We start from the raw sequence: 12,277 nt of genomic DNA on the forward strand, positions 1-12,277 counted from the left end.
TTAAGTAGTTTTAAAAACCCAATGGATATAAATAATTTAACAGTCAGTCCATATCCTCGTAAACCGTTGAAATAATCAACGAATAATGTTGAAATAATTTGAGGTATTCGCAACGTTACTCGTTTTCTACACGGACGTTATTTACGGGAACACACTGTCTGACAGCTGATGTGAGTTCTGAAGACGTGTACTTTCCGTACCGATTTAGCCGTCTAGTTTGACCATTTTGCATTATTGTTATTTACAATATTACCTATATTTCGTTGGCATTGTTTATAGAGCTATTTGTTTTCCTGATGGCGACAGTCGAGGAGCTGAAGCTGCGGGTGAGAGAGTTGGAAAATGAATTGATAAAGTGTAAGCAGAAGCAGTGTGCCGTGGATGATGCTCAAAGCCAGGAACTCCACAGACCGAAGATTGACAAAATGAGCGCCGAGGTTGTGGATTCCAACCCATACAGGTGAGTTTGTATTTTATACATTTTAGTTTTTTTGTCAGAATGTGTCCGGGCTGATCTTAGCGCTAAGAGGCTACGCCTTATGACTCACTCATCCCATATGGTGGTACTTCATAGACCACAAGCTAACCTCAACTGTGTTGTCATTGCAGTCGTCTAATGGCTTTAAAGAGAATGGGCATCGTGGACGATTATGAGGTATGATATATATATATATATATATATATATATATATATATATATATATATATATATATATATATATATATATATATATAAGTAGTGCTCTTTATTCACTGCAGTTTGTTTTTGCTGCTATAGCCCTAACATACAGTACATTATCAGGTAAAACTATGGAAGAACAGACATTATTCTTAAGGTTAAGTCTTTGTAAGGACCATGTGACCTGTGATATTAACAATAATAAAATAATCATCTTGCAATATCCTGACAGAAAATCCGGACATTCACCGTCGCTGTGGTTGGTGTTGGGGGAGTTGGCAGTGTGACAGCTGAAATGCTCACTAGATGTGGCATTGGTAAGGTAATACAAACCTTTTCTTATTTCCTCTACATTCCCTTATACCTGTCCATCTTGTCCAGTAGATCGTCTGCCTGTGCCCCCTCCCCCCTCCCTAATCTTGTCTATGCTTGCGCCATCACAGTTGCTCCTCTTTGACTACGATAAAGTAGAGTTGGCCAATATGAACAGACTGTTCTTCCAGCCTCACCAGGCAGGCCTCAGTAAAGTGGAAGCTGCAGAACACACACTCAGGTATACCATTGTTTAAATGAATCAAATCCCACCCCTAAAATAGAGACCTTAAGTTTGTTTTTGCTTACATGCTACTCGATTTACCCAACAGGAACATCAACCCAGATGTGTCGTTCGAAACCCACAACTACAATATCACCACAATGGACAATTTTACACATTTTATGGAGCGCATCAGGTGAGTGTTTCCTTCTCTCCAGTTTCTAGTTTTGCTATGCCTTTTAGTGGTACAAACCTTCACAACAGATTATTCTGTGTCTGCTCAGTTATGGAGGGCTGGAAGAAGGGAAGCCGGTGGATTTGATCCTGAGCTGTGTGGACAACTATGAGGCCAGAATGGCTATCAATACAGTAAGTGCAACACAAGTCACAATAAAAAAAGAAAACGGAGCTGCGATTACATCTTAAACACTGCGCTTTGTACATGTTACCCTTGCAGATTGTATTCATCTTGTCATGTTTTGTCACAGGCCTGTAATGAACTCGGTCAGATCTGGATGGAGTCTGGTGTCAGTGAGAACGCCGTGTCAGGACACATCCAGCTCATCATTCCTGGAGAGACGGCATGCTTCGCTGTATGTCCACGCACAAACAGCTTCTTTTTTTTACACAACAATTGTAATAGTTACATTGTAATACAGTGTTCTATCCTTTTGATAGTGCGCTCCTCCTCTGGTGGTGGCAGCGAACATAGATGAGAAGACCCTAAAAAGGGACGGTGTGTGTGCTGCCAGCTTACCGACAACAATGGGCGTGGTCGCAGGCCTCCTGGTGCAAAATGTTCTCAAGTAAGATGTCATTATTTATGGGCAGTGTGAAAGCTAAAAGGTGGAAGGACTGTCTGTAAAGTTAAATATCGTTGTCTTTCAGGCTTCTGTTGAAGTTTGGAACCGTCAGTTATTATCTAGGCTACAACGCCATGCAGGACTTCTTCCCCACCATGGCCATGAAACCCAACCCCCAGTGTAATGACCGCTACTGCAGGAGACAACAGGAAGAGCACCAGGTGCGTGTTTGCTGATTTTGTTTTCAAGTGTTGCGATGTAATATCTGCCAAAAAAGCTCTTTTCATTTACCGTGCTGCACCAGTTGGGAAAGCTAAGCCGTGTCTATCTTGTATGAACGCTTCACTTCAGAGGAAAGAAGCGGAGCGCCCAAAGGTTGAAGCTGTACAGGAAGAGGAGGAGGAGGTCGTACACGAGGACAATGACTGGGGTGAGCATGCAACAAAGTATCCAAGCTAACAGTGTCAGATCTTTGTACAATACAGTATATTGTCTTATGTGTATTAACACACACACACACACAATTGTACCGTGCAGGTATTGAACTAGTATCAGAAGTGACTGACGCAGAGTTACAGGCTGCTTCAGGCGCTGCGCCTGACCTCCCAGAAGGCATTACTGTGGCTTACACCATTCCGGTTGAGGTTAGTATTTGGGCTTAACTGATAGTTTTTCATGTTCATTCATTTACAATACGTGAGATTATTACTGACCGTTTTCTCTGACAAATACAGCATACGTTTTAACATTTTTAATTGTAAAGAAAATTAACTATTCAGTGTGACAGATGACCTCAACTACATTCTGACAGTATTGTTTTCTCTTGTTTGGACCAGGATACAGGAAGTGGGGAGACGGTGGGGGAGACTGAACAGAGCCTAGAAGACTTGATGGCTCAGATGAGGAAGTTGTAGGCAACAATCTGAAGATGCTACTCAGAGAAGACATGCCGTTTCTCATGCGTCTATTCCATTGGTGGTTTTTTTTGACAACAAGCATCCTCATAAAAAAAGCCAATTAATGTCAAATAAACAATTACAGAGTTGTAACGGCTAAAGAACGGAAATGCATGAAAAGTGCTTCTGATGACATTTCACACAACACAGAAAAAAAAAAAGCTAAACCAGTCCAGTCAAATTTATAATTTGCTGACATACTAGGAAGGTGTTTAGCACAGTCTCTAATGAAATGTATATAAACCTAAGATAATACCACTGTAGTGCATTAACATCGTCACAATGTGTATTTTCTACGGTTTTGATTCGTGAATACGTTTTCTGCCTACCTTTTTAATGTGTGTGTCATTCACTCATCTGCTGCAACAGATTAAAACATTTAAAACATGTTTAAGTTGTCTCAATTAAGTATTTATTAGTTGCAATACAATCTTCTTGATATATTGGATGTGATTTTTGCAGCTTTTACATATAATAACATTAGATTAATACACAAATATATTAAAAAACTTAAGTTACATTAATGTGTTACTGTTTCCCTTTGGGATTCACATACATTCAGTCAAACAACATCATTACTCCATTGTACTTTTAACATATGGCACGATCTTGGTTTTGGCCAATCCCTTACAATCCTTGTTAATGAATAAATACACAGACATCTAGTTCTGCATAAACAGCATGAAATCTTCACCGGAGGTAATCTCTTCTCAGACATGGTCTCGGCTTGTTTTTGGACGCTTATCTTTGGTTCTACATTTTCTCTTTTGGGATTTTATACTCTATACTAGTAGGTAAACATATAATGTAAACATAAATGGTATCTAAACATATAAATATACACATTTTTCACAATACGCACGTTTAATTTTAGCCACATTAGCGCTCTAAAATCTCTCAGAACATCAGGAATGTAAACTTGGCAACAAATCTGTGTGAGGTCTTTGGTAAGACATCATGGCAACAATAAGTTGTATTGTAAATATTTAGAAGACGCAAACATAAAAATAATTGTATTTTCTTCATACAAAAAAAAGTTTTGAAAAAGTGCATAGGGTATAATCTGCTGTGCATTGGAAAGTCTGGTTATTATGTTTTATGGGTTATGACATGCCAAACCCTCATCAAGCATTCCATGCCAGCAAATTAGTCCGTGCAGCTAATTTGCTGGTAAAGACAGTGAGTCATGGAAATAGGAACAAAGTGTCTGAATCAGTGATAAATGTAAACTTGAGTTCCATAAGAAGTAGTGGTATATAACTGAAGATCTTTACACATGATTATGTAGGAAATGTAAAAAAAAAATACTTGTGGTAAATACACAGGTTTCACAGATTCATTAAAACAGATCGCATAATTATACTGGCAGGTACAAACCCTAAAACCTCCATCTAGACAGTAATCACAGTGTAATGATCAGAACGTTTCTGTTATTCTCTGGTAGTTAGAAATGCCAACAGCCTGTATTGTTCTGTGGCAATAAGTGGCTGAACAGAGTCACCTCTGGACATGTGGGAGGGGAGCCGGTCCCCTCAGACTGAACGTGTCCCCACTGGAGGAGTGGCGGGACGGAGCGTTACCGCACACCAATGACGGCTCCGCCTCCTTTATCTCCATCGCACGTTTGTAAAGCTCTGCTGCCTTCTCGAAGTCGCCCTCTTCGTAGCTATTTACAAACGGAATAAAAGGCAAGAAAGAACAAATATTTGAACATTCATGATTAAACTTCTGATTAGCCGAATGTTGAACGCAACCTCAAGTACCGTACCTCAGCACGGCCAAGTTTTTTAGGGTCTCTCCGACCCGTGGGTGCGAGCGCCCCAAACTATCCTCGTACACTTTGAGCGCTCGTTCATAAAGAGGCAAGGCTTCGCTGTGCTTCTTCTGCCGAAGACAAAACAAATATACACTCAGCTTTGCCCTCTACAAAAAAAAATGTAAGCCACAAACGCTCGTTACAGTCGTTAAAATAAAACCAAATATGTGCGAATAGCTCTTAAGAAACTCGGGAATATGTGGAACAGACTGAATGAAGTATAATGGACATTCTCACGAGTTGGCAGTAGATCACAGCCAGGTTGACCAGCGCTGTGGCCACACTGGGGTGTTTGGGCCCAAAACTTTTTTCCCTGATTTCCAGAGACAGCTCATACAGCGGCATCGCCTTTTCCAGCTTCCCCTGTACGACGCACACACACACACACATCTCAGAAATCAGATTTTCAGACAACGACAAGCACAAGAATGAGCTGTTCAAATATTAACGTTTCATTGTCAACGTGTGTCTCACTCTGCGTTTATAGAGCATGGCCAGGTGTTTGAGCGTGTATGCCAGCGAGGGGTGGTCTGGGGACAAGGCCGTCTTGCGGATGTCCAGCGCCCTCTCGTACATGTCCTCGGCCGTCTCATACTCCCTCCTCTCTGTGTGCAGTGCAGCCAGGTTGTTGAGGGACTGAGCACAGTCTGGGTGATCCGGACCGAGGACACGCTGACGCATCTCCAGAGAGCGGGTCAGGAATATCTTGGCTGCACTGGTGAGGGCAAAGAGTGGGATTTCAGATATATCAGATGTTTGTGGACGCACAAATTAAGACAAATAAAGAAAAAAAACTAAACAAGTCCGTGTGCATTCCAGCTGTAACATGTATGCCTTACTCCATGTTGTTTTGGAGGTAGTACAGGACACCCAGTTCATTGAGTGTCTTGGCAGAGTCTGCAGTTTCTTTTCCCAGGGTCAGCTCTTCCAGCTGTAGGGCTCTGCGTCTCAACAAAGTGAAGCCGTACTGGAAGGGAGGAATTGACAAAAAGGCATGTACATCATGAATGATGCATAAGTGCATAAAGCATGTGGGTATCTGTGATGCTTACCATATGACCTTTCTGGCGAGCAGTCTTCTGACGGATCTTCACTGACCTTTTCCTGAGTTTCTCTGCTTGTTCATACCTGATTGCAAGAGGGCCTCTGTTATTATTATACGATAAATTATAAACAACACCATGCGTGTCCACAACGAGAGAGAACCATTTACTTGTTTAGTTTCTGATAGAGCATGGCAAGGGACTCCAGCTCTCGTGCTACGCTGGCGTGCTCGGCTCCGTAGGCATTCTCGCTGATCTCCAGGGCCTGCTTGTACAGCTGCTCAGCGTTGCCATACTTCTTCCACTGAACATAGACCCCAGCCAGCTGGTGCAGGGAGCAAGCTACGCTGGGATGGTCCGGGTCCAAGGCTGTCTCCCTAATCTCAAGGGACCTTTGTAAAGGTGCTACTGCCTACAAAAACAGAAAGAATCAAATACATGTGCAATTGCACTTTCTGAACAGAAAACAAGAAAAAAAATATGTTTTTTTGTGTGATTTCAAAGCTAATACTCTATATATACATATATAATATTGCAAGCATGTACACTACCTGGCTAGGGAGGCCCAGGTCTTTGAGGAACCGTCCCAAGGTCTCATACAGGTTTGCCAGCTTGGTCATGCTGTCTTCGCTCTCACAGTTCTTCTCATAGTGTTTCAGGGAGTCAAAGTACTCAGTGGCCATGGAGCTTTTGTCTTTGCCCACGTATTGCCAATAGGCTAGCAGCTCAGAGAAATGACCCCTAGAAAAAGAAAACACATGCCGTCCAGACCGTACCTAAATAAATGTCCTAGATCAGCTTGTGTGCAGGCATGCTTCTTACCGCTTGTAGAGGTTTTGCGAAACAAACAGGTTCAGGAGGCTGAGCTGTAATTTAGTCCTATCCTCCTGTTGCTGGAACAGCCAGGGCAGCTCGTCTGCGACGCGCCACGTAACGCGGTCCTGGCTACACATACACAATGACGTGAGTTGCACTGACAGAAGAAGGTGCGTTGTGTTGTATGAGGAGACGATGACTACTCTACCTGAGTTGTTGACTGAAGTACTGTATGAGTTTCTCTCTGTAAGCAGCCGAGCTGCTTCCTCCACCCAGGAACTCCAACCTTACAGCTTCCCAAGCCTGGAAGACAAACACACTTACAGACAAAAACTTCAAAAAGAATTTTACAGTTGTTTTTTTATGCATTTTTTGTATTTTGAATGACTTTGTGCTAAATATTCTACTGGCCGAAGCCCAGCTACCTGCAGGTGTTGAAACCTGATGAGCCCACAGCGGAGGGTTACAATGCAGAGTCTGTTCAGACGGTAAAGCAGAGTGGACAGGACAGGCAACTCCAGTTCTGGGAAAAGGTCTAGCACCTCTGACTCACTCACTCCATTATGGCTGGCACATATAAGGCACAGAATCTAAGGAGAGACACAAAAAAAACAAGCACATATTATTTTTGCTACATAGAGAAAGAAAATCCAGATTGTTCATGTGAAGCTGATCAAAACTAAACGTGACCGGTACCACGAAAACACAATATAACATGGCGACAAAGTAGTTTTGCAGGTCACCTCTGTCATAATGTGTCGCTCTCTGTCTGTGTTGAGGGAGTTCAGAGTCATCTTGAGAGCCAGACGGTAGAGCGACATGGTGTCCTGACACTGTAGACACTGCTCCAGGCCCTTCTCCGGTGACCAACCTGATATACTGCTGGGCAGCAACAAAACATGGAAATGTTTAAAACAAACTTAGCCACGCATTCAGACATCCACGTCAGACTTAGATTTACTCAACCAAAGTTCTCTGAAGCGAGTCACAGAAAACCCTACCATTATATAAAGATGTGCAATCATTGCAATGAAACACATAGTTAAGTGAGCACTAACTAATTTTGTATCAGAATGATTGTGTGATGGTCGATACATTTAGAATCGTGAAACCAGAGGTGACTAACCTGATGATCATTCTTGCCAGTAGTGTGACATACAACGCATTGCAGGTCGATGCAGAGCGACAATGCCTTTCTAGCTTCTTCTCCTGGAACAAAAGATACAACATTGAAGTGTGGCATTCTCCCAAAAAAAAAAAAGGTATCGCTGCTAACAAATCCAAATGTCTCTCCAGACTTTTTAAAAAAAAGGGGGGATGGTGGGATGATAACTGACCTGGTCCTTGGTCAGTTTGAGATCCAGGCTCTGGCACTCTGCATTGACAATGCTCCTGACCTCCCTGGGACTCAGCGGGTCTAAGTGGAGTGTGGGCCATAACCTAATAAGGCATGGTCACTGAATTACAAATGGCAAATACTACAGGAGCATATTTAGAACCATATACCACTGCATGGAAAATAAATAAATAGCACTACAACATATGTTTAGAAATCAAACTGTGGGTTTCACCTCCAAGCTTGAGGACAAGTCTCAACTTTGACAGACACCACCACCCGGACATTGACAGGGAGAGGGTCAATTAGCCACTTCATGTGTCTTTCTGCTTGCTGAAAAAAAGTAGAAAAACAGTATAGTGTTAGAAGAGCTATTCTGGAAAAAAAGGAATTATTCTCAAGGTGAAACAAAACAGTGATCGTCTAATCTGGAGTGTACCTGTATTTGGTCAATGGAGTCGATGATGATGATAATGTTTCCTTGATGGCGTGCTGATAGTCTTTCAAGCCAGCGGGGAAACTCCTCTAAGATCTTACTGGGCTCCATCGACAAGCCGGAAATGGACCAGAAGTGCTGCAGCAGCTACGTGACAACGGACAGAAAACCCATTCCCATAGTTATTCAGCAAGACTGACTGTCTTCACTGGAGGTCTAGTCTTTAGAGGAGCCACTGAGAGAGAGCTCTTACTTTGACTGTGAGGCGTTTAATAATGAGAACCGGCTCTGAGCTTGTGGAAAGCGGGCGGCCAACAAAATGATAGAGGAACAAGGTGTTGGGGGACTGCTTCTGCTGCTGCTCGATCCTGACAAGGATTAAAGAACGAAGATTAGACGAACCTCACAGAAAGTCACACCATTAAAAAGAACTCACAGCATATTATAAGCAACACCTTTCACAGAGTGGGTCTTATTAAGTTCTTAAGAAGATAATGAAAGATAAACATAATGATAGAATTATTTTGTCCTCGGGCCTAAAAGTGTTAAATTAGGAGAACTACTCGACACACCTCAAAAGCATACAAAAAAACCTTTAAACTGCAATGGTCACCCACTAGTTTGAAAATATTACACTAAACTGAATGAATAAGTTCTCACCATTTGGAGAGCAGGAGAGACTTTCCTGAGCCTGGACCACCAGACACCAGCAGAGGTGGGGTGGGAGGTGGAGCAGCTATCATGTCATTTAAACGATCTATATACTGAGAAGGACACCAGGTACAACACAGACTTACAGTGATTACAGACAGTATTAGACTGGAAGACAAGATTGAGAGATCTACAAAAAGAGGGGAACATCTGTTCTACCTTCTGGAAGCCTAACTGGGAGGTGGTGCTGCTGCTACAGGCCTGCTGGTAGGACTCAATCTGTTCCTGCTCATCATGCAGGTCCCACAGCACATCTCCTGAGTCCTCCTCACGACCCTCCTCTATCCCAGAGTCCGTAGAATCAACATCTACTGCTTCAAGTCCCAGCAACTCCTACATAGTGAGAGTAGAAGTGGAAGTTCAAACGCTGACACGGACGGGAGGAATGAACATATATCACCATGCACACCCAACTTGCAATTGTATCGATGTAAAGGCTGATGTTGCTGATAGTCCGTACCTGTTTGATGACTTTCTCCAGTTGCAAATAAATGAGGTCAGCCCCCTCCTCTGCAGAACCACTATGATCCACCACCTGGGTTAATGTTCAAAACATGTAAGCGCAAGCAATGTGTGGCATCTAGCAACCGGGAAAATACAGAATGTGAACTTTAAAATGCAATAAACAAACAATTTCTGCTTTAATTTAATAAATATGTGGCGCACACAAACCTTGACTTTAGCAGCCTTGTCTGCAGCATTGATCCTTTCTAGCAGTTGCCTTGTGGGTCCAGTCAAATTGTGATCTTCTTCAGTCCTGAGGTAGAGCACCAGTGGATGGCCATCTGGATTCTTCACAAACGCCTCATCACAATCCTCCACCACAGAGCTACACACACGCATGAATATTGTAAGACCATTTAATACAAGTACAGTCTTAAATACATGGGGGATATCCTAGTGGGGATAGGTAGAGGACTTACTGTACCTAGTGACAGTAGATTTGACAAGAAGCACACAGACAGAGCTCCTTTCAATCTCCTGCTTGCGCTCCACAGCGTATGAGGCAGCATTCTCCTCTGGGAAGCAGACGTTCAGGTAGAAATGGCCTAGACCTTCACACATTCTGCGTAACACAGGTGAATGTTTCTGTAATGAAAACACAAGGAAAAGATTTACCAGACAACAAAAGTCATTTCCTGAAGCCTGTTCCTGTGTTACTTAAAGCCAAGTCCGAGAAACGGCCCTATTAATGCCACAACATAATAATCAATGATAACACAATATTCATAGTTTGTCCACAGTGCCCATTAAACCAACCTTAATGAAGATGTCAAGCTCAGCTTTGGTCTCCTGGGTAAAGATTAGGTAGCAGCGCACTGTGTTGCTCCACAAGGCCTGGGGAACATGAGGTGAGACCTGAAGCAGACTGGCCACTGCAGCGTCCCAGTCATCTGACACAAACGCGAAAGGAAAGTTGCGATACAAACATTAGGAGATAAGTGAATGCATACTTCCAAAGCTATCCGTATGTAAACATAACTATACGCCCATTAAAAAGTTGTGAATAAGTAGGTAATGTATGTAGGGATCAATTTCTCTAAAGGTAGAATCTCCAGCGTCATAGTAGCCACTATGGCCATGGGGTGAAGATACTTGATTACCTCCGTGTTTCCTAAAACCCACGTCATAATGCCTCCCTTCTTTCGACAGACTTTTGAAGTGTACTTACCTCTGCTCACATTTGCAAAGGGTCCCTCCACATCTATCAGACTGTGGGCAAATTCCGGTCCTCGAAAGGTCTGTTGCAACTGCATCATGCTCCCCATGGAGGGCTCACTTCCAAGCACACCACCAGACCAGTACTCACACTGTGTCCCTGCAGCTGAAGACATACAGGGAATAAATAATACAAAGGCGTTGGAAGATTACTGGAAGGATGGATTCATGAATTGTAGATTTCTGAATCGTACCAGTAACAGTGGTTTGGTTGTCATCTGAGTCGGAATCATTTGGGTCATAGACCTGGATGCCCTGAGCCTGCAACTGTTGCAGTTTGGCCTCCAAGTCCCTCTTGGCCCGCAGGAGATCCTGAATTTCCTTTTCTTTTGTCTCCCGGAAAATCTGGTGGTGATTTATTTAGCCAATTGGTTAGCATTGCAATCATGATTACCGGAAAAGTATGCTCCTCAGTAACACGTGGTTTGGTTTACCTTGAACTGTCGTTTTACTTTGTCACGATCATGTTCAAAGGTGGCAGCTCTCTCCATAGCTTGATACTTTGCCTCAAGAGCACTCTCTTTTTCTCTAAGGATCTTCTGGTAGGTCTTCTGCAGAGCCTGAACATGAACATCATCATAAGAAATGTTAAAACCGTGAAATGTTGTAGCCTGTAAGCTTGTGCTTTGATCTGAATCTCAGTAGTCTCCTGTTATTTCATGTCACCTGTAGCTCAGCTCTCAGCCTCTTGTTCTCCTCATCCAGCTTGGCCTCCTTCTTTTGCATGGACGAGATCTCGTTATTCTTGCTGACACGAAAGATTTCATACTCTTTACGGAGTCGTTCATACTCAGCAGCATACTCTAGATCCACAGAACCTGTGGATTTGAAACTAGCTCCAATCACCCGAGGTCCTCTGCGAAAGGAACTGCGCAGGAGTCGGGCTTTGGGCTTGACCTCCACTGGGATCTCACAGGCTTCCCCTCCTTCACCCCCATATCCATCCTCAATTACCTCTCCTGGACTGACCAAAGAGGATGCGGTGCCCATGGTGGCAGCCTTTTAAAGACAGTTGTACGTAACTTTAGTTAGCTATAGCTAACGAAACATCTGTCCAACGCGCTGGTCACGGCATTCATTTGTTTAAAGACTAATAGAATAAGACCAACATTTATCTACATATTGAGCTTCGACAGAATATTGACTAAAACACCAACTGTTGGTGAAAACATATGAAGCTACGTTAAACAAACAGAAGAATACGCTCACGGTCCGCTCCCTACACAGCTTCTTCCTGGCTACCTTGGTAACAAGTCATAATACGGGTGCTCGCAGGAGTCAAACTAGGTAAAAGTCAATTTTCTTAAGTACTTGGAGTACGATAACTGTACAAAGCCCATCTGTCAGACTGTATTACGACAATTATTATGCTATAATAGTAATAGCAATAGTTTTTGCAAATTGTAGTCATGTATTTTTTTTAAAGT

At 42.9% G+C, this 12,277-nt stretch overlaps 2 protein-coding genes across 2 annotated transcripts; one reads left to right on the forward strand and one right to left on the reverse strand.

The window, feature by feature from the left end:
- The first annotated feature begins 156 nt into the window (after positions 1 to 156).
- Positions 157 to 3,362, forward strand: uba5 (ubiquitin-like modifier activating enzyme 5). The gene is made up of 12 exons (XM_068709892.1): positions 157 to 460; positions 610 to 655; positions 912 to 1,001; positions 1,123 to 1,232; positions 1,324 to 1,410; positions 1,499 to 1,583; positions 1,703 to 1,807; positions 1,893 to 2,020; positions 2,103 to 2,238; positions 2,369 to 2,447; positions 2,555 to 2,661; positions 2,854 to 3,362. Exons 1-12 carry the CDS (start codon positions 297 to 299, stop codon positions 2,929 to 2,931), a joined length of 1,215 nt encoding a protein of 404 aa, XP_068565993.1. The 5' UTR covers positions 157 to 296; the 3' UTR covers positions 2,932 to 3,362.
- Positions 3,363 to 3,377: 15 nt separating this feature from the next.
- nphp3 (nephronophthisis 3) lies at positions 3,378 to 12,066 on the reverse strand. Its single transcript, XM_068709893.1, has 27 exons — positions 11,517 to 12,066; positions 11,285 to 11,410; positions 11,045 to 11,195; positions 10,804 to 10,956; positions 10,392 to 10,525; positions 10,060 to 10,220; positions 9,804 to 9,960; positions 9,592 to 9,666; positions 9,291 to 9,464; positions 9,081 to 9,184; positions 8,674 to 8,788; positions 8,424 to 8,567; positions 8,220 to 8,317; positions 7,986 to 8,088; positions 7,775 to 7,857; positions 7,392 to 7,527; positions 7,074 to 7,238; positions 6,857 to 6,951; positions 6,655 to 6,777; positions 6,384 to 6,573; positions 6,003 to 6,244; positions 5,842 to 5,917; positions 5,629 to 5,756; positions 5,264 to 5,504; positions 5,027 to 5,152; positions 4,742 to 4,857; positions 3,378 to 4,639 (listed from the first exon to the last, which is right to left on the reverse strand). Exons 1-27 carry the CDS (start codon positions 11,838 to 11,840, stop codon positions 4,471 to 4,473), a joined length of 3,909 nt encoding a protein of 1,302 aa, XP_068565994.1. The 5' UTR covers positions 11,841 to 12,066; the 3' UTR covers positions 3,378 to 4,470.
- Between the last annotated feature and the right edge of the window lie 211 nt (positions 12,067 to 12,277).

Source organism: Cebidichthys violaceus, unplaced genomic scaffold (genome assembly GCF_023349555.1).
Source record: "Cebidichthys violaceus isolate CVI_PGR_0920_01 unplaced genomic scaffold, fCebVio1.0.p SCAF_15, whole genome shotgun sequence".
Taxonomy (NCBI): domain Eukaryota; kingdom Metazoa; phylum Chordata; class Actinopteri; order Perciformes; family Stichaeidae; genus Cebidichthys; species Cebidichthys violaceus.

Excerpts from the sequence above, each read along its gene's own strand:
- uba5 (XM_068709892.1), top strand. The coding sequence starts at position 297 with ATGGCGACAGTCGAGGAGCTGAAGCTGCGGGTGAGAGAGTTGGAAAAT. Across the intron at positions 1,002-1,122 it reads CTAGATGTGGCATTGGTAAG|TTGCTCCTCTTTGACTACGA; the intron begins GTAATACAAACC and ends GCGCCATCACAG. Across the intron at positions 2,662-2,853 it reads CTTACACCATTCCGGTTGAG|GATACAGGAAGTGGGGAGAC; the intron begins GTTAGTATTTGG and ends TGTTTGGACCAG.
- nphp3 (XM_068709893.1), bottom strand. The coding sequence starts at position 11,840 with ATGGGCACCGCATCCTCTTTGGTCAGTCCAGGAGAGGTAATTGAGGAT. Across the intron at positions 11,411-11,516 it reads GGCTGAGAGCTGAGCTACAG|GCTCTGCAGAAGACCTACCA; the intron begins GTGACATGAAAT and ends GTTCATGTTCAG. Across the intron at positions 8,789-9,080 it reads TCTCTCCTGCTCTCCAAATG|GATCGAGCAGCAGCAGAAGC; the intron begins GTGAGAACTTAT and ends AATCCTTGTCAG.